This window comes from Podarcis vaucheri (assembly GCF_965113315.1).
Source record: "Podarcis vaucheri genome assembly, chromosome: 10".
Lineage (NCBI taxonomy): Eukaryota > Metazoa > Chordata > Lepidosauria > Squamata > Lacertidae > Podarcis > Podarcis vaucheri.
In genome coordinates, this window is record NC_138748.1 from 23,980,399 (window position 1) to 23,999,842 (window position 19,444).

A 19,444-nucleotide genomic window follows, 5' to 3' on the forward strand; every position below is an offset into this window, starting at 1 on the left:
AAAAAAATATTCTGAATCTCAGAAGCCAGAACAGCAAGAGGGATCGCTGCGCAGTGAAAGCAGCAATCCCTCTTGCTGTTCTGGCTTCTGGGATAGCTGCACAGCCTGCATTTGCTCCATAAGACGCATACACATTTCCCCTTACTTTTTAGGAGGGAAAAAGTGAGTCTTATAGAGCAAAAAATACGGTAAATTGTTGAAATAAATTGTTCAAAGGATAATGTATTCTATTTCTTCAAAGAAGTGTTGGGGGTGAGTGGAGAACTCAGGTATAGTAACAGGAAAATAGCTACAGGCTAGAGAATCCTTCCCACATTCAACATTAAGATCCAGCTTTTAACCAACTTCCAGTGAATAAGTGGATACCTGGCTGGCCTGTCTCGGCTGTCTTGCAGAAAACACACCACTAAGAAGCACTGCGCGAAGAAGGCCAAGTATAGAGACATCGTGTGGGCACATTAAGTCTGGGGGGACTTTATTGAATTAATTAACTGGTTTAGTTGATGATACTTCCCTTGGGAAGAAGAAGCTGAATGTAAGCAATAAATGAAATGAAATTAAAATACTGTAAGGTTTTATTTAAAGGTGACATAAGTTACACGTGTAAAGAACAGGACTGAACCTTGTTTTTACAGCTCTGGTCGTGACCATCCATGTGATGCATAGAACACGTGCTGACTTCCTTTAGAGCAGGGATAAAAAACCTGGAGGAACAGATTCTCCCTGGCCTATCCATCTCCCCAAAGTTCATAATTTGCAAAAGTGAAGCTGTTTAGATGAGAGTTGCATTGTTTCTTATCTCACAGGCTAGGCATCCTTCCTATTGGGAAGTGGGAGATCACCCCAGAGACCTCTGGAGCAACCTGCCATTTGCCAAAAAGACAGGCAACAGTAGATCAAAACCAGTGCATACTTGGCTCATGTACAGTTGTACCTTGGTTTTCGAATGCCTTGCGACTCAAATGTTTTGGCTCCTGAATGCCGCAAACCTGGAAGTGAGCGTTCCAGTTTGCAAACTATTTTGGGAAGCTGAACATCTGATGAGGCTTCCACGGCTTCCGATTGAGTGCAGAATGCTCCTGCAGCCAATCAGAAGCCGGGCCTTGGTTTTTGAACATTTTTGGAAGTCAAATGGACCTCCGGAACAGATTCCGTTTGAGAACCAAGGTATGACTGTATTATTCTTCCAGCCACAACACTTGGCTTGGTTAAAAGCTATGCACAAGGGGGACATAATGCAGCTTTCAACCTTGCAGGGGTCCATTGGCTTATGATATGAGAGGCTCTCTGTCAGGCAAAGAGGAATTATGTTGATAAGAAAAAGAAGCACATGAACTTTCTCAGCATGTGCCTCCCATTTCGATGCTTTTTTGTGATTGTGTTGTGCAGCGTTGCTTCTTACTTTGCAAGTACTTTGCTGGAAAATGAGAGTATCTTGCAGTTATGGGAGAGCACTTGGGAAAAATCAAAGTGACTCTGGTTGCAGCCCCCTTGATCATCAATTGGCTGCTCCTGTTCTACAGTATTAAATATATTTTGGAACATAGATACCAAACCCCATGTCATTGGGCCCTGAGAAAGTCTATAAGCAGGAACCTGCTAGGAAGCATGAACTGATGAAATTTAAATTACCGTTTATTTTTTGTAAGACATTTTGAAAGCAGTAGCTCTGCAGAGTCTACAAAGACTCTTCACATTTGAATCATTAATAAACAAACCAAAGGCTTTTTTTTCCCCTTGAAGCTCACACACGGATAGTCAAGTGGTACTTTGACATAGCATGTTGTCATTTTTGATGAGTGCAGTATGTCTGAAAATTATTTAGGAATCTTCTTCAGTAACCATATAATAAGGAAACTAACTTGTAAAGCTATATCAGCTACAATGAAAATTAACTATGTGTTTGAAGTAAATTCTTTTAAACCAGAATAAAAGGCATTGATTCATGTTCTGCTCGAAAATAGACTTGAGACATTTCTCATAGAAACGTATCCGTGGGAGTCTTTAGAAGTAAATATTCATATTCTTATGGTTTTTCAGACTTTTTCTAGGCACTTAGAGGACTAACACCTCAATTTCACTTCAAACACTTGCAATACAATACATTAACCAGCAGGAAGTTACAGGCTATTGTAATGAGACAGGAGCCCCTGCTGGTTAATGTATTTGCATTGTGTGTGTTTGATCTGGGGGGGAAAGTTTTGTTATTAGCTCACTATCTCTACCTAACTACGCTCTCAATTCTAGGGTTTTTTGCAATAACAAAAGACACACTTGGGACAGTGTGTACTGTGTACAAATAAAGCTGCTTTCTGTAGACTGTTTATTGATCCATCTAGCCTGAGAGTGCCTAATATAACCAGCAGTGGCACTCCAGGAAGTGCCCTTCTACCTGTAGATGCTGGAAAATGAACCTGGGACCTTCTTATATAAAGCATGGTGCTTCACCCAAGGAACAATGACCCCTCTCTACCATTTTATTATAATACAACCCAGATGTACGAACCAGATTTCTAGCTGTTGTTTCCATCTTGCATTTTCCGCTCTTGCAACAATGATGAAAAAAGAAGATCCTGCCGGGAAGACAGCATATTATTATGCTAAGGATGAAAAATAGTACTAAGAGGGATGAAGGCAGGAGGTCATCTAGTACACTTTCAGATGTTGAGGTTGCCAGATTTCCCTGGTGGCCTGGCCTTTTTACAGCAGTTCCATGTCAGTGACTAAGCCCAACAAGTGTCAGGGCAAAATCAAATAGCAGAATTGATTGTCGAGAATGATTTATAGACTTCTCCTTCTCCTCAGGTGCAGAGTATTTGCTTAGATTTTGCAGTGCCATTTCAAACCTGCACGAGACATTTCTCTTCTTCTAGGAGCCTCTGTTTTTCGATTGCCCTTCTCTGTGCTGCGAATTCAAAATTACATTGTCCACTGAGCAGCTGATTGTTCAGGGAAGATGCATCTTATTGGTGGAAGCATGTTTCCCACAACTATTCTTCACAATCAGTACATGATACGCAAGGGAAGTGGAGCTAGTGGGGGGGGTGAGTTTGTGTGTGTTTTACCCTCAAAGCAACTTGGATGAAATTATATAAATGACAATTTTATTTAAAAAGTGTCCAATATGTATGTATAATAAAACTTATATGCAGTGTTCCAGGGTTTTGAAAATTCAAATCCAACATACACAATAGGAGAGAGTCATGCAGCACTCAGATTCATCCTCAAAGCCTTATATTGACATTTGATTCTTCTTTCTACAGTCTCCTCCTTCCAGTCCCTCTGCTTATCCTCCAGCCAGCCAGTCTCTGGCATCCCCTACTTCTGCATTTTACCTGGTATGACTTGCCAGCGGGCCCCAAACTTGGTAGCCATAGTCTAGCATTGACATGGGCAAATGATTATCGCTCCCCAATAATTTATACTTATTGGGAAAACATGGCCAAATGGCATAAAGTCTACTGTGAGCAAATCACCGTAGTACTCCAGTATATGTTTTGCTGAATTGCTTTCAAAATGATTCAGGTAGGTAGCCATGTTGGTCTGACACAGAAATAAATAAATAAATAAATAAATAAATAAATAAATAAATAAATAAATAAATAAATTGTCCAGTAGCACCTTAGCAACCAAACTAAGTTTGTTCTGGGTATAAGCTTTTGTGTGCATGCACACTTCTACGAAAGCTTATACCCAGAACAAAATTAGACACATGATCAGATCAGCATATAGGAAGCATGGGTTATACAGATACTTTCAGAGTTCAGCATTTGGTAAAATGGTTGTGTGATTTCAAAGTAATTCAAGCTACATTTACTATGCTACTGGTCTGTCCAGCATTCTGGTGAACTATGGATTGATGTTGGGTTGGTTTCAGTATCAACCCACATGTTTCACATGCCAGTGAATTGTGAATTGGATCTGCATTTTTAAAAAAATTAAAAAAATCAGCCATGGACTATTAGAATATGACTTATATTTATATCATACTTTTTCTAAGTCCTCAAAGCACTTCACATGCATTTTATATCTCAATATAATTTATGACAATCCTGTTAGTCTAGCCATTATTTGTATGCCCATATTAAAGATACAGTAAGATGCAGTTTATACTATGAAAACTTATCATATAATATATTAATTCTTAACTTGCTACAAGATCATTTGTCATTTTTGCTCTTAGTTCAGCTATTCCTCTTGAAGTAAAAGGTGTTCGTATCCCAGCTGAAATTTCAACTAGGTAATTTCTAACTCACATTTCATGTCACCCCAAGGCTCAGTCTGACTGGCATTCTAATCATACCCCTTAATTCCTTGTTTTCTTTAACTTCATTCTGCAGGTGACAGTGCAGAGCATAAACTCTTTATTTAAGCATGACAGAAGAAGCAAAGCTTGGGGTACATCAGCTCTTCTCATTAATAGGAGACAAACCAATGCTGTATTGTGTTTTTAATATTCAGTTGGGAGCCGCCCAGAGTGGCTGGGAAAATAATAAATTATTATTATAATTATTCTTGCCTTTATAGAGCAAGAACTCTGGATGTGTCCAAGCGCCCACTGCCAACAGGAGTATGGTTCTTCAGTTTTGAGAAGTAATTTGCTCTGGTGGGAACAGGTCTGCAGTCAAGACCAAGCATACTTAGGATACCTATCTGGATTGGCTCACAACCCTCATGGTTACTCCCAAAGACCACCTGTTGGCACCCAACCTCTGGTTGTTTAGCATACCAATAATTTGTTATGAAATCTTCTCCCACCTTTAGCCTCTGTCTCAACTTCATTGTATCCAAAGTTAGTCATATACAGCGTAGATCCCTTGAAACGAATAGGCATCATTTCAATAGGCCTTCTCAGAGTAGAACTTATTGGCTGTAGCCTTTCTTTCCCAAGGGACCACTTTGCTCTATGATCATTGAATCTAAACCAATTTTTATACATCAGGAATAATAGTACAGAATTTAGTACTTGAAATGAATATATTGCTGTATTGTAAATTGCTTTCGGATGCCTCACGGGAAGTGATTGATAAATGAAGTTATTTTTAATAATATTTCCTAGGGTAGATTGTTCCAACTTTAGCTAGTCTCCTTCCTCACTTTGTCTACCTCATTGCCTTGCCTCTCCTCCATGTCTGTTGTTTTCTATCGGCCAGTCAGATACCATTCAGAGGCATGAAGCCACATGTTCCCCCTTAAGGGAATTTGTCTACCTTTGAACAAAGTTTGCAGAGTTGAACTATATTTCAAGGGAACTGAACCCAGTTCCTCTCCAGACAGGATTCCCTGGATGAAGAACAGAATACAAATATTGAAAGGTAGACTGCAGCTTGCATTCAGAGACTCATGTCTGGCTACTTATAGAGCCTCATTATGCAGCTTGTGACCCCAGAATCTCAGGTCATTGTGAAACTTCAGAAATTCTCTGCTCTCCTGGGAATAGGAAATTAGAAGCATTTCAGCTCTTCTGTCTCTCATTGACTGTTTTGTTTCCAAGCTCTTGCTTTCTTCCCCCCCCCCCGCCCACATAGCCCAAACCCCTGCCATTTGCATTAGCCTGTCGCTTTGAGACATGGCAGCCTATTAGACCCCTATTACCCCTCCCGATTTCTTATTTGACATCAGGAATATGTGCCACCTCTGTGAATCTCTATCATAGAAACCAGCAAAGTATAAACTGTCAATTCATTCAACATGGGATTGAGGAAATCTGTCGCTGTGTGTTGTTTCCTGTAACGATTTTATTTCCTTCAACCATTCTAGTGATTCAAGCTCCACAGCTATTTTTATTCTCCTGTCCCTTCTTAGCAGTGTGTGTAATAATAAATGAATTTCTTCTGTACCCAGATGGGATTTTTGCTAATCTCATCTAGGAGTTAAAGCACAGTGAAACTTCTCTGTGCCATGCCCAAGATTTCAAAATATCATGTCTCTCTGGCAATAACATGTTTACACACATGTCAATGTGATCGGGGACACATGTAGACTCGATAACACTTGGGCTCTTAGCTATGAGGCTATAGCAGAGTTGCATTAGATTCCCTTGTAGATATTTTTTTTTTGTGTTGCTTTGTGTGTTGGAATAGATTTTCCTGGCACTTTCCTGGTCCTGACACGGCCAGGGGGAACAGTGACAGCAGTGACAGATGTATCTACTGCTCCAGGAGCCTTGCTGAACATGACAGAGTATCACTAGGCGTGGATATGCCCACAGCTAGTAAAGCGCTACCTCTTAGGATTAGACTGCCAGAGCTGGCAGACTAAGCTAGTCTTGGTGCCAAGTGATCTTGCCCAGCTGTTAGGAGATGTCTGAGTTTTTTCTGTGTTGTTTCATGTCAGCAAAATGGGTGATGCGTGGCTGTAGGTAGCTACATCAGGTTTTCTTTTGAGCTGATTCCTGAAGTGGATATAACTCTCAAGAAAGAATGGGGGGGGGAGCTGCCTCATGCCTTACTGCACTCCATAAATGGATAATTTTAATAATGTGCCAACAGCAGCAGTTTGAAGTAACTCAATGAGTAAAAAGGTCACCATGCCCATAAGTTACTCTAGCATTTGATCAGCGGACTCCTTTTTTTGAAAGACTTTTAAGTCTCATTATTCACTGCTTATAAAGTCACTTGAGATATAAAAAGACTTTTTATAGTAATGAAAGAACTCCCACAATTAGCCAGAAGGCAACCATCTATCTTTTTAAACTGCTCAGCTCAGAGAAGACCTGGAGTTTCAAGCACTGGTACAGGATGAATTGTGATGACAGTGATAAGTTGCCCATTCATATGGCTCATATAGTCCTTGCCGTACAGCTTGTGGGTCCCCCCCCCCTTCTCTTTCCCTCCTCCATTTTTTTAAAGAAAGATGTTTCTGAGGAAGTGTTGGGGCCTATAAATAACACACAAGATGGCATTTATTATAGGTAAGTTGAACATGTCTAATTTGATCTAATGTAGCATTTAAAGCAGCTAGCAGTATGGTTATTCACTAAGGAAATCATTGCTTTTCTTATGAATGAAACTGAAATATGATGTTTAGTGTAAAGCAAGGAAAGTGGAAACTTACATGGAAATAGTCGTCCAAATTCAACCATCTTGCCCCTTACCTATGAAAACACCACCATATACAATATATTTCACAATGGCTACGTAATATGTGGGCCAGTAAATTGCCAAGCAAAATAAAGCATTTTTAAGTTTGTAATAATTGACTGAGAAATTCTAATTATGCTAAATGATAAATCCATATATTTTATGTGTATTAGAGCTAGCTGAATTCATATCACCATAAGGCAGAATTACAGTAATTAAAAATCAGTTGGTCAATATAACATGCAATTTGCATATTAAATACACTCTGGGCTCATTAAACCACCATCTGGGAAAGCCTAGAAATGTGGATTATCATCCGGATGTGATATATGTAGATTCTACATTTATTCCAGTTTCCTGACACCCCATTTTGTTTGGTGACAGCATGGCAGTGCTCCCAATACAGTCTGATACAACCAGAATTCTTGAACAGTGGCTGTTTTGACAGGACATCTGGTGTGATAAGCTAGTGAACTTGGAAAAATGGGGAACCCCTACAGAAAGATGTATGTCTATAAATAGGAAGAGTGATAGAGCCGGGTGATTTGCATACTTTACATGTTTTCTCCAGTCTGGATAGGCACTCCTGAATATCATGCTGTTCCATACCTTCCAACTTTTCTCCAATGAAAATAGGGACATCCTATTCAATAATAATAATAATAATAATAATAATAATAATAATAATAATAATAATAATAATACCCCGCTGATCTGACTGGGTTGTTTCAGTCACTCTGGGCAGCTTCCAACATATATAAAAGTTACTTATCTCCTTGGTTCGTGTGTTGCATTTCTCCATACCCTCCAACATCTTCTAAGGAAAAGCAGGACCTTCTGGGATCCAATCTGTAAATCCAGGACTGTCCCTGGAAAATAGATACGCTTGGAGGGTCTACTGTTCCCTTTGTGCAGGTAAATTTGACAGGTAACGAAAGCTTTCTCTCAGGCAACACTTTAGTTGTTGATACAACTGGAAGCACCATGCTGCTTGATCATATACATATTCTTGTTAGTGTTGACAATATCCAGCAGATTCCCTTTTTTATTATAATTTCTCTTTATGGATGGAACTGGAGGCCTAGGAAACGTGAGAATCTTCCATTGGTTCTTCTAGATAACTATTGTCTCTGCTGACCAGCAAGCCATTGAAACAAGGACCTTATGGCTACATCACTGAGCTATAGCCACAACTCTTCAGGTTTAAGACAATCTTCAAGTCAAACTGATTTATTCCAAGGATAAGATAGTTGCTTGTTGTGTGTCAGCATATGTAGTACTGGCTAGATAGAATCTCACAGTGGAGTGTACACTAACACGTGTCCCTGCCATGGAATTTTGCCAGTGAGGTTTGGCTAACTCTGATTTGTTGTTTGTTTGTTTGTTTGCCCAGGTTTCTTAATGTCATCTTTTAGGTAAAGGGTAAAGGGACCCCTGACCATTAGGTCCAGTCGCGGATGACTCTGGGGTTGCAGCGCTCATCTCACTTTATTGGCCGAGGAAGCCAGCATACAGCTTCTGGGTCATGTGGCCAGCATGACTAAGCTGCTTCTGACGAACCAGAGCAGTGCACGGAAACACCGCTTACCTTCCCAGCGGAGCGGTACCTATTTATCTATTTGCACTTTGATGTGCTTTCGAACTGCTAGGTTGGCAGGAGCAGGGACCGAGCAACGGGAGCTCACCCCGTCGCGGGGATTCGAACTGCCGACCTTCTGATCGGCAAGCCCTAGGCTCTGTGGTTTAACTCACAGCACCACCTGCATCCCTAATATTATCTTTTAGGTTGTTTTTAAAAAATAAATAAATCCTGAAGCTGTATTTGTTCTCTTACTTGCTTCTGTTGCGGCTGCTTTCATATTTATTGTAGTTTGTGTTTTATTTTTATAACTACCATGGCCTTGCACTAATAAATCAGGATGTCAGTACCTGTAATATGCAACAGCAAACGAGGAAGCACTTTTCTTAAAGAGACAGTTTGCTTTTGGCAACACTGAGCCAAACTCAACACAGCAAAACAACAAGAAGAGTGGGCCTCTTGCAGTCTAAAAACAAGACAGAAACCAACTCAAATTTGTTGAGGTTGTTATGGGTTTGACATTGGAACCACAATTTATCATTAGGATAGCACTGGATAGTCATTTTACTTCCTGCCCTTTATATCATCTATTTATAACTCCTCTTCTTTCCCTGTGCTTCATTTCACAAATGTGCTTGTGTGCTTGCCAAAGATATGGTTTGACTGCCTTTGGGAATGGCAGTGGGCCAGGGCCAGTTGGTTGCTAGAGCTAGCATGTGCATGTGTGTGCATCAAAGACAAAAAGAACCCCCTGTTTTCCTGTTTTCTGATATTGATAAATTTATGCACGTGGCTGGGTTTAGAGAGATAATCAAAGGGGGATGGCTCCTTTCCAAGCAGCGGCCACCAGCCACTCTGGGGAAGTTTTTGACAAGTGGCCCAGATTTCACAGTTTATCCAAAAGGCGAAGAGTGTTCATTAAACAGAAGCTTTATTAAACAAGGCAGTAATATGGTTTCTATGTGGGGAGATATGCTCTTTACTTAACATTCACAAGTTGCTTATGGATTAATTAGCCCATCTGCTCCAACAAATGTATCCCAACCTCTTTTGTTGAGACCAAAGAGACCAACCGCAGAAGCCAATATTTTTATGCTCTTTATTAATTGATTACAGTTATATCCTGCATTCTACCTATGGAATTCAAGGTGATGTACATGCGCTTTCTAAGCAGCCACCTGCCCCGGCATTGACCTGACTTAAATCTTTAACAACATATGTATCATCTGCCTCCTGGTGGGCGGGAATGTGAAAACATTCTAGAAACAAGATGCTCTTTTCCCCAAAACATACCCGAAAATTATAAATAGTCTGCAGTAAATCTTAGCAAGAGACCAACCTAGCCCCATCCATTGGCCAGAGAATGAATAGGTGCTTGCTTTCCTCTCCCTTTTCCACTCCTTTTTTCATTTCATGTCATGTCTATTAGATTGTAAGGGGCTGTCTTACTTTTTAGTATCTGTTGGCACCTAAATTATTTTTACTTAAAATGTTCAAACTCCATTTCTGAATGTGTGAATTCTTCAAGGGCAGTTCTTTATTCTCTGAGAAGCAGTCTTGGAGAAAGGATGAATCCCTAGCTCAGAAAGGTAATCATAGGCAATGTTTTCATCATGCTCCCAGTGCTGTTTATCCATGTGGATGGAAAGGTGGTGGAAGAAGCCCTAAATGGGAGAAAGAGCAGCCCAGTCTTGGGACAAAATGAGGGTGCAAAGGGCAGGCCTGCAGGCAGCATTAAAGGCCTCTCTGCACATCTTTTGAGTTATACACCCAGTGCTTTTTTTCAAAAAAAATAGTTGCCAGAACCCACCATGAAGTTGTTACGGTAAGTTGCCGGGCAACTCGGGGCAGCCCTGAACAGATGCTGGTTTGACAACAGCCGTGTTCACCTCTGGTGGAGGTTCTAAAAACTATGACAAGCTGTCTCTATAGCTGGTTTGGCAGTCGTCTTTGGTTCTGGTGCAGGTCAAATAAATGTGTCCCCACCTCCCTCATTCTTTTAGATTTAGGCAGATGGCTAAGGCAGCTTGGAATGGCCCTCGTGCAAATGTGTGCGAGTGTAGTGGTAGAGGTCTAGCTGGAAAGCTTAGAGCCTGCTACCACTACACAGGAGACAAATTGAAGAAAAGGAAATATGAATTGGCCCCGCACCATAGCTTGACCAATCACAGCTAGGAGCAGCTAGGAGCTAGGTGGAGTCATAGATCTAAAGAACAAGAACAAGAAGAGACTTTCACATGCTGGCCAGCTTCCATTTTGACTTGAAATATTCATTTCTGGCTTCTCAGAAGTACATAAAGGCAAGAAGCGGATGGGGTGGAGCACCAGCCTTGCAATGTCACACACCTGAGAGGTGCCAGAACTGCACTCTGGCTGAAAAATAGGAGCACTGGATACACCAATTGTGTTACCGGTGCTATGAATTCATAAGTTGGAGAGCCAACCCATTGATTTTTAAGCTAGACAACCTAGACCCTTATATGACTAGAGATGAGCATTGGTTTCACTGGATGAGGGCAGTAACTAACTGCAGGATTCTGCATTTTGCAACTACCACTAAGAGGTTTTATCCATTTGCCAGGCTGCTTACCTTAAAAGTCCTTTCTCGTTTTGCTGTACCCCTGTCTACCTGTCCTATAATATAGGCAACTGGCGCCTCAGGATCCCTGATATAGGAATCCCTTGAAAATGCTAGATGCCTTAGACCAGTGAATGTTTTTGTGTACAGTGGAGCACACACCTAAAGCATGAGAAAGTCAGTGTAAGAGACATAGGGGGTCTGAGGCATGTGCAGATGCCTTTCCTTTCCCCAAAGGTAACTCTTAATGGGAACACATTGTGGTGAGATTTGCTACTAGGTGAAAAAGACACTTTTCATACTAGGAGCAAAGAAGTGTATTGCAAACTCCACATGCATAGCAATAATAATAATATAATATATTTTTTATTTTTTAATATTTACTGAGGAGATGTTAACTGCCATTATATACTGCGTATATCTTTTCTTTTCTTTTTTACCAAAATTGGCAGGAATTCTAAAATGGGTGACCTTTAGTCAGAATAACTAACAGTGTTGATGAACTTCAAATGATGATTAAAAGAAGAGGGTTGTGTCCTCAGTGGTTTACATCCTCAAAGGAAATCATATGAGGATGGAAGCATTCTAAAGGTCATGGGATCCCCCCCCCACTTTGAGGTAAAAAAGAAATATTGAGGGAGAACAAATTTAATTGTGAAGTGAAATACTTCTTGTGTAGTCATTAGCAGGTTAGATTTCTTCCTTGCAGCAGCTTTTTCAACCTAGTAGTTGGTTCTACATTCTGCTGCTGTGCTCTTTTGGTTTTGGTTTACATTCATAAAAGGGGATTACTAAATTTATTTATTTATTTTGCCTCGGTTAAACATTAATGTAACAATGCTACATTACATTGTCCACTAAGAGTGTTCTTTCTTAGCTTGCTTCTTCTTTTATTATTATTTGAAGACAATTTTATACAGTCTTAACACCATTAACATCAGAAGGTTTTACAATGATAATAACCCAAATACAGTCAAGAGCATATCTCGTATGTTTTCAGCAGTACCAAATTCTACACATTCTTCACAAAATCCCTTGTTTTGCTCTTCATTCTCCTTCTTCAGACTCCATCATTTTAACCTCTTAAGTCACATATATATCCTTAACAGTTTTCCAGATGCACCCCAATACCACCCTCCCCCCATACCTATTACTTCCCTTCACTCATGTATGATCTTCTTTACACAATATTATTCCTCGTTGTGTTAACCAAAATTTATATTTATTATTCCATATATATTATAGCAGCATCTTGTCTACTTGCATGGTTTGCATATTAAATTTAAGCTCTAAAACTTCATCTTTCTATACAGTGGTACCTCAGGTTAAGAACTTAATTCGTTCTGGAGGTCCGTTCTTAACCTGAAACAGTTCTTAACCTGAAGCACCACTTCAGTTAAGTTAATGGGGCCTTGCACCACCGCTGCGCTATTTCTGTTCTCATCCTGAAGCAAAGTTCTTAACCCGAGGTACTATTTCTGGGTTAGCAGAGTCTGTCACCTGACGCGTCTGTAATCTGAAGCATCTGTAACCCAAAGTACCACTGTATATTCCTTTACGCACTCCCACTCTTTGTTAAGTTTTTGATTTGAGCAGCCCCTAATTGTTGCTGTTAATTTTGCCATCTCGGCAAATTCACAGATTTTAGCTCTCCGTTCTGATATTTGTGGTGTTTTTCCTCTTTTCCCATTTTTTGCCACTAATAATCTGGCTGCTGCTGTTGCTGCTGCAGCTTGCTTCTTATATACCCAAGTATGTGTGTATATCTGTTATCTTGGATAGTATCTAACACTGTATGTACATTTCCTATATTCTCCCTGCAGCCCCTGGAGGGGGCCCTCTAGAGCAGATTTGGGGGCATGGGTGCTGCAAGGAGGTAGGGAGGAAGATGACATCCTGTTGCCTGAGCTGATGTCAATTCATGCAATGCTCATTTCCACCCTATAACTGTAAATCACTAATACAAGGCAGAGTGGATCATCCATTTCTCTTACATTCTTTTCCCTAGATGTATTTGTTAAAGGATGCAACAAACATGTACTTTTTATTTTCTCTGCTTCTTTCTATTTCCAGGAGAATATTATAGAAAAGCCGTAACAGGGTTTTGTTTGCTATCTAACACTTGTCTTCCGTCTTGCTTTGGTGTCACAGAAGAGTTATGGTTAAGGATTATATAAACATTGATAAAAGATTAGATAAATCACAACGTTCTGCTTCTGATATCCTTTCCTTAATGCTAAGCTGGGTGACATTTGTTTTGTCTTAGGTCAATGGCAAGGATCTTTCCAAAGCCACCCATGAAGAGGCCGTGGAGGCTTTTCGGAATGCAAAAGAGCCCATTGTAGTCCAAGTCCTTCGGAGAGCACCTCTCATCAAAACACCTGGGAGCTCACAGGATGTTCGGCTCATGGATGCTTGCACACAGACAGATATTACGTTTGAGCACATCATGGCTCTGGCCAAGCTAAGACCAACCACACCTCCGGTACCGGATATCTGCCCCTTCCTGCTTTCTGACAGGTATGATGTAGAATTTGTTTCTGCGGCCCCGGGAACCAATGCAACAAATGATCACTACCAAAACAAGACTGGAACTCCTAGGCAGAAGCTGGCTGTTCTGAAGTTCATTGATTTCAGTAAACTAGGAGATCCATGGACAGGGGGCTGCAGCCCCCGTCTTCAACTGCAATGTTTTATTTTGACTTTTTGTAATGTGATGCTTTGATTCAGGTTGTAAACCACTTTCTTTATTTAAAAAAATAAAGCAGTATTGGAATTATTCAAATAAATAAAATCTTAAGAAAAGTGCCCTGTAATGACTTGGAAACCCATAATCCATTGTGGATCAGACAAATTTATGGAGGATAGGTTTTTCAGGTGTAGTGTGTGGTGGGGCTGAATACAGTTGCATTAGGACACAGAAGAGGCTCTTGTCTCATGCACCAAAGCGTCTTCTTAGCCAGCGTGGAGAACAGGTTGCTAGAACTGGTGAGCCTTTGAACTGATCTAGTAGGGCTCTTCTTATGCAGATCTGTGTGTTTCTAGGTTCTGCATGAGCTTGGAACTCTTCTACTGAGAAAAAAATAAAACGTCCACTACAATGGTGGCTTTAGTCCTGTTCAAGTGTTTGGCCAAAGCTTGAGCAGCCAAATGTGTGTAGAGTTTATTGCAAAGCTTTGAAATGGACTAGAGGTGGTTGGAAGTCTGCTTGATCAAGAACCCTGTGTCATCAAGGTGCAAAGGTCTGAGAGGGAGCCTCATGCCTGGGGACACCAGGGTGAATCTTACCTGTGCGTCCATGTGCTTTTACTGCATTTAACCCCTTGTGTGTTCAGGCAAATCTCGGACAAGGCTGTTGGCTTTCTCCATTCTCAGGTACCACGCTGTATCAGTGACTTCTGGGATTTCTGTTCTGTTTTGTTGCATCTTTGTTTTCAAGACAGAAATGGTTATCTCAAGCCAGAGCTGCCTCCTTGAATGCCCAGAATTTTATTGGGTGTCTCCAATAATTCCGTTTTGAATGCATTCAATCAAAGATTTGCCCAAACTGTTTGAATAACTCTGTATTTGAAGCAACACTACAGTTTGCTGTATTATTTCTGTCCAGCCTATTTTAAGAGGTTCGGACAGCCTGAAGATCTTCATGGGTCTATTTCAAATCTCAGGCTCTTCTAAATAATATGCTGTACAATATATATTTTTTAAGCTACAGAGCTGGGGTTTTTTGAGGACTTCAAAAATTTAAAAAATCTGGTTTTAAGTGCCTAACCTACTCTTTTTGTTCTGTGTTGTTCTACATAGCTGCCATTCTCTTCATCCAGTTGAACATGAATTTTACGAAGGTAATGAATACCTTTCCAGTCTGCCTGCAGATGTAGATAGAACCGAGGACTTTGAGTACGAGGTAAGACCATTGGTACAGCTCCCCACCCCCATCCCCTTTACAGTATAGTTTTTGCACACCTGCAGTCGAATGCCTTCGAAAGACATAATTTAAAATAAAATAGCAAAGCTCACTCTGGCCTCCGTCACACCTGTACAATGTCTCAGTCAGATATGCCCCTGGGTCTGAAACAGTATGAATGAAAGCAGAACATTGATGGGCATCAGATTGTGGGTTCACAAGGCTGATTAAATGCGCCACATGGTTCTCATGTCAAATTGTTAAGCTGTGCTAGTTTTATGCTGCGTCCTTTCCTGTGAGTGCATTAGAAAGGTCTAATTGCTCATTTTCAAAGGGAGGAAAGGGGGAAACGTTCTGCTGTTTCCCTAGCTTGATCTTGTAGGATCATGGAACCTGGACTTTTCAGATCAAGGCCCGTGCTGTAAAATGAGAGATTCTTTGTCTATTTCTTTTACATTACGATTCCCGAATGGAGTACAATGAGAACAAATTGTATGTGGTGCCATGAGTATCTTATCTATTGTGTATTTATTCTATCTGTTGAGAGGCTATTGAAAAACTGTGATGTATCATTTCCCCAAATAATAGCACACTTTTAGAAATGTTGGTCCTTTGTTAGATTTTCATTTCAAAATCTAAAGGTTCTCTTTATTTGACAGCCATTAGATGTTTACCTTTATTTTAGCATAGTGGCAAAAGACCAAGTGTACCCTTTTAGGAATATATTATGTTCAGGCTTTGAATGGGTTTTAAGTTGCAAACAGATTTTTTTTTTTTCATTAGATAGCTTCCATTCAACAGCACTTGGGATTAAAAAACGGCCACAAAAAACCCTGTTTGTCTTTATTATATTTGGTCTGCCTTCAGGACATGTAATGAAACCTTGCTTGATATTTGGAAACTAAACAGAGTAGTTGAAGCTTTGACAAAAAGGCAAATGGGGATCTTTAATGGCATCCCCCCCCCCCGTTATTGAGACAAGGCTAGGGAAGTCTGCAATTCTTCCCATAGGACAAAGGAAAATGAAATAATGTTGGCTCACCAAGCTTACCTAGGATAAAATTTATTTGCACTGTTCTAATAAATCATTGAGGGATTGGTAAGAAAATTCATCCCCCCCCAAAAAAAAAAGAAAACTAGTCTTGCGAAGATCAAGAAAAGGCTACTAAATTCCTGGTTAATATACTAGCTTGTTTACTGAGTAAGTGGTTGTGTGAAAGCTTATGTGTAATACAATTATTTGTGTGATGGGAATGTTACAAATACTAAAATGCAGTCTGATTGTATATAAAGAGATTAGCACTGTAGAATCATGTCCTCTTCATGACTATTATTAATCGATAATAATAGCCAGTATAAGTATTATGACAGTGGTAAATGAGCAGGTAGGTGTTCAGTAGTCGGTAATATCTACTAATCACACCCTCCTAGTCATTAATTTGCTGTCAGCTATGATTCAGTAGCCCAAGGCAAACCCACTGATTGACTAAAATAGAGCATGTTTCACATGAAATTTAAATAGGAAAGGAGCTGTCTAGTTTGCAATGAGAAGAAAGATATGTTCCCGAAGAAGTGGACAGTCTCCATTCTGTCAGATCCAGATAGGAAAGGCAATTCCTATGGCATAGGATGGAACAAAGCCACTGTACCTGGCTTCGTGTTAAAAATAATCTCGGTTATGATAATAAGGAGGCAACATTTTATTCACACAGCTTTGCACACATACCGCACTATGAGTCACCACTGTGTTATTCACTATCAGCCTGATCTAAAGTCTGTTGGGATCAGCGGTAAAACTGGATCAAACGTCTACATGCAAGATGGAAATACGAGAAAAAGTCTGAGTCATATGGCATAGTGGAGTGCCTTGCACCTAAATTCTCGCCTGTGGACTTCCAGTGATCAGAGCTATATCAGCAGCGATGCAAAACAGTCAGAGGTTGGGGGCATACTGAAATTAGATGCTACGCGGCTCGTAGGCAGTGAATGTTCTGAAGACTATATACTTTCGTCGGGGCACAGGGCATACCTCATGCAGACATGCCCTCCCTGTGGTCTCAGATTTCACTTTCTGATTAGAGATTTAGTGCAGGTTAGAACAGAATAACAGGGTGCAAGGGAGGCTTCCAGAGCAACCCAAAACTACTCGCAAATCTATCACACAAAACAGGCAAATCGTCTCATTCAAATAAGGTATTCGTGACGGCGGAGTTAACTGCAAAATTAGATATTTCCAGATTTATTCAACCCCTCCCGAATTCCCCTTCATTTTTTTGTTGGTGGTCTAGCAAGAATATGTTCTATGTAAGTATTTAGAGCCTTTCAAAAAGCCAATGATGGACCCAATAGACTGTAACAGATCTGTCTATCTTGTGAATGCATATTTAGAGTCTTTTCAACACATGGCTTATTTGCCCACTAGACCAAAACAGATTTGTCTATCTTGTAAAGCCATATTTAGGGACTTTTTAAACACAAGGATTACCAAACTGATAGCCTGTAACAGCTCCCTTCAGAGCTCTGATAGCCTCTAGCCAACCCTTTGCAAATATTACTATTAGTTTTGTAAGTGTGGCTATGTTTCGTGCATGCTTAAAAGCTATGCATTTCTACACCACACACACTAATTTTTTGCTGAAAGAACTTACTCTAGCAGTGCTAAAGTCCATTTTTAATTTATTAGTGGGCCACATTTGAATCTTAGTTCTTAAATCTGAAACTAAGTTTTAATGGAACGCCCCACCCCCAATTGAACTTTCTTGCTCCAAAGATGAACTTCTTTCAATCAATTTAACCTCATGTGTTTGACCTTTTGCACCTAACATGACCTTTCCCCTGAATACTGGTCAGAATTTAATTTTGGAAATTTTTGCCATTGACAATTTTTTCTTTGGATTTTTTGTGCATCAGGGTGTCACGCATAAGGCTCAGAGACCCTGTCACACACTTTGGGGTTATGCTTGCTACGCTTTACACAACTCAATTATTTTAAGGGCAAGGTAGCTAATAACCATTGTAGGAACAGACTCTTGACAATGCCAGTTGCTGTGTGCCATGGTGTCCATTCCTCATCTGTTATTTTAAAATGTGCAGTGCTGAGTTGTAGCTACTGTGTAGCATAATATAGCATGGGGCCACTGGCAGAGGAAGAGGAGTGTGGGGGGGAAGTGCACCTCCCCCAGTAGCGCAATCCCGGTAGGGTGCCATCACGGCTGCCCACCCCGCCCATGCTGGGCGCCACACCCCTGCAGGTGGCACGCTCTGCCCCCAGGATGCGCACCACACCCCTGCAGGCAGTGCGCCATGCCCTGGGACATGCGCCAGCCCCACACCGCCTGCTCTCCGCCCCCCGGTGCCAGAGCAAGAAGCTCCGCCACTGCATGGGGCTATGCAGAAAGTTCAGAACCTGTCAGAAAGTTCTTCCTGATATTTAGATGGACTCTCCTTTCCTATAACGTGAATCCGTTAATTGCCTGTGTGCCTGCACCTTGGAAAAGAACATCTGTTGCTCACCCCTAAGTCTTTGAATTATATTTTCAATGAAGTTTCCAGGGATGAACAAACTGTCCAGCTCTGCCTTTGATCCAAACTATAGGATTTCTCTGTTTGTCTGCAGTCCCGAATATCACAACCGTACAGTCGATCACTGTAGAAAACATTTATGCTTGTAGTCGTTAAAATTTCAGACCCTTCCTTTATATCCAGCTGAGGTCATTCCCCCCTCCCCTGCCCAAAACTTGATATAAATCAGAAGGAGCCCTGAGCAAGTAAAAGTCAGATTCCAAATTCAGCAGCCACGAGAAATAATTTAAAATAAAGGCCTTGAAGAAATATTGTGCTCTCTAACCACAGTCCTAATAAAAGATATATTTGTTATAGCCTAGAACAGTCAAAGTCATGAAGAGGGTTATAATTTTCCATTGCAATTATATCTGGAACATTTGAAGGGACAGAAGACTAGTATAGAGGACAAACGGATCTATATAGAGAGTACAGGGAAAGTGTGGGAATTGGGCTGTCTGGTGAAAACACAGTGGGTTGAATCCAATGGATAAGCAAAGCCACACCAATGGGATGTCCCCACATGTGAAATGGGGTGATGCAGTTTTAGTAAATTCCTCCTTCCCCCTGCATGCCCCTCTGCTTCGCCCAAAAACTGCTTTGGCGTGTCCCATTTAACAAATAGAAGAGGTCATTTTGTGCATGGAAGGGCATGTCTTGTTGGTTTGTAATGGAAGAGGAAATATTCCCATTGTGGCAGGGGAGAATGATAGTGATCACTGATGTCAGTGCATCAATAC

At 40.7% G+C, this 19,444-nt stretch overlaps 1 protein-coding gene across 3 annotated transcripts in view; it reads left to right on the forward strand.

Annotated features, from left to right (window-relative positions):
* The window catches only part of PDZRN4 (PDZ domain containing ring finger 4), a gene marked incomplete at its 5' end in the record, with an annotated part of 229,183 nt that overhangs the window by 177,150 nt on the left and 32,589 nt on the right, over positions 1 to 19,444 (forward strand). For all 3 annotated transcript variants that reach the window (XM_082239554.1, XM_082239556.1, XM_082239555.1), the window contains 2 exons: positions 13,506 to 13,759; positions 15,041 to 15,143. In XM_082239554.1, coding sequence (XP_082095680.1) covers positions 13,506 to 13,759; positions 15,041 to 15,143 — 357 coding nt within the window. The remainder of the gene's footprint in view (positions 1 to 13,505; positions 13,760 to 15,040; positions 15,144 to 19,444) is intronic.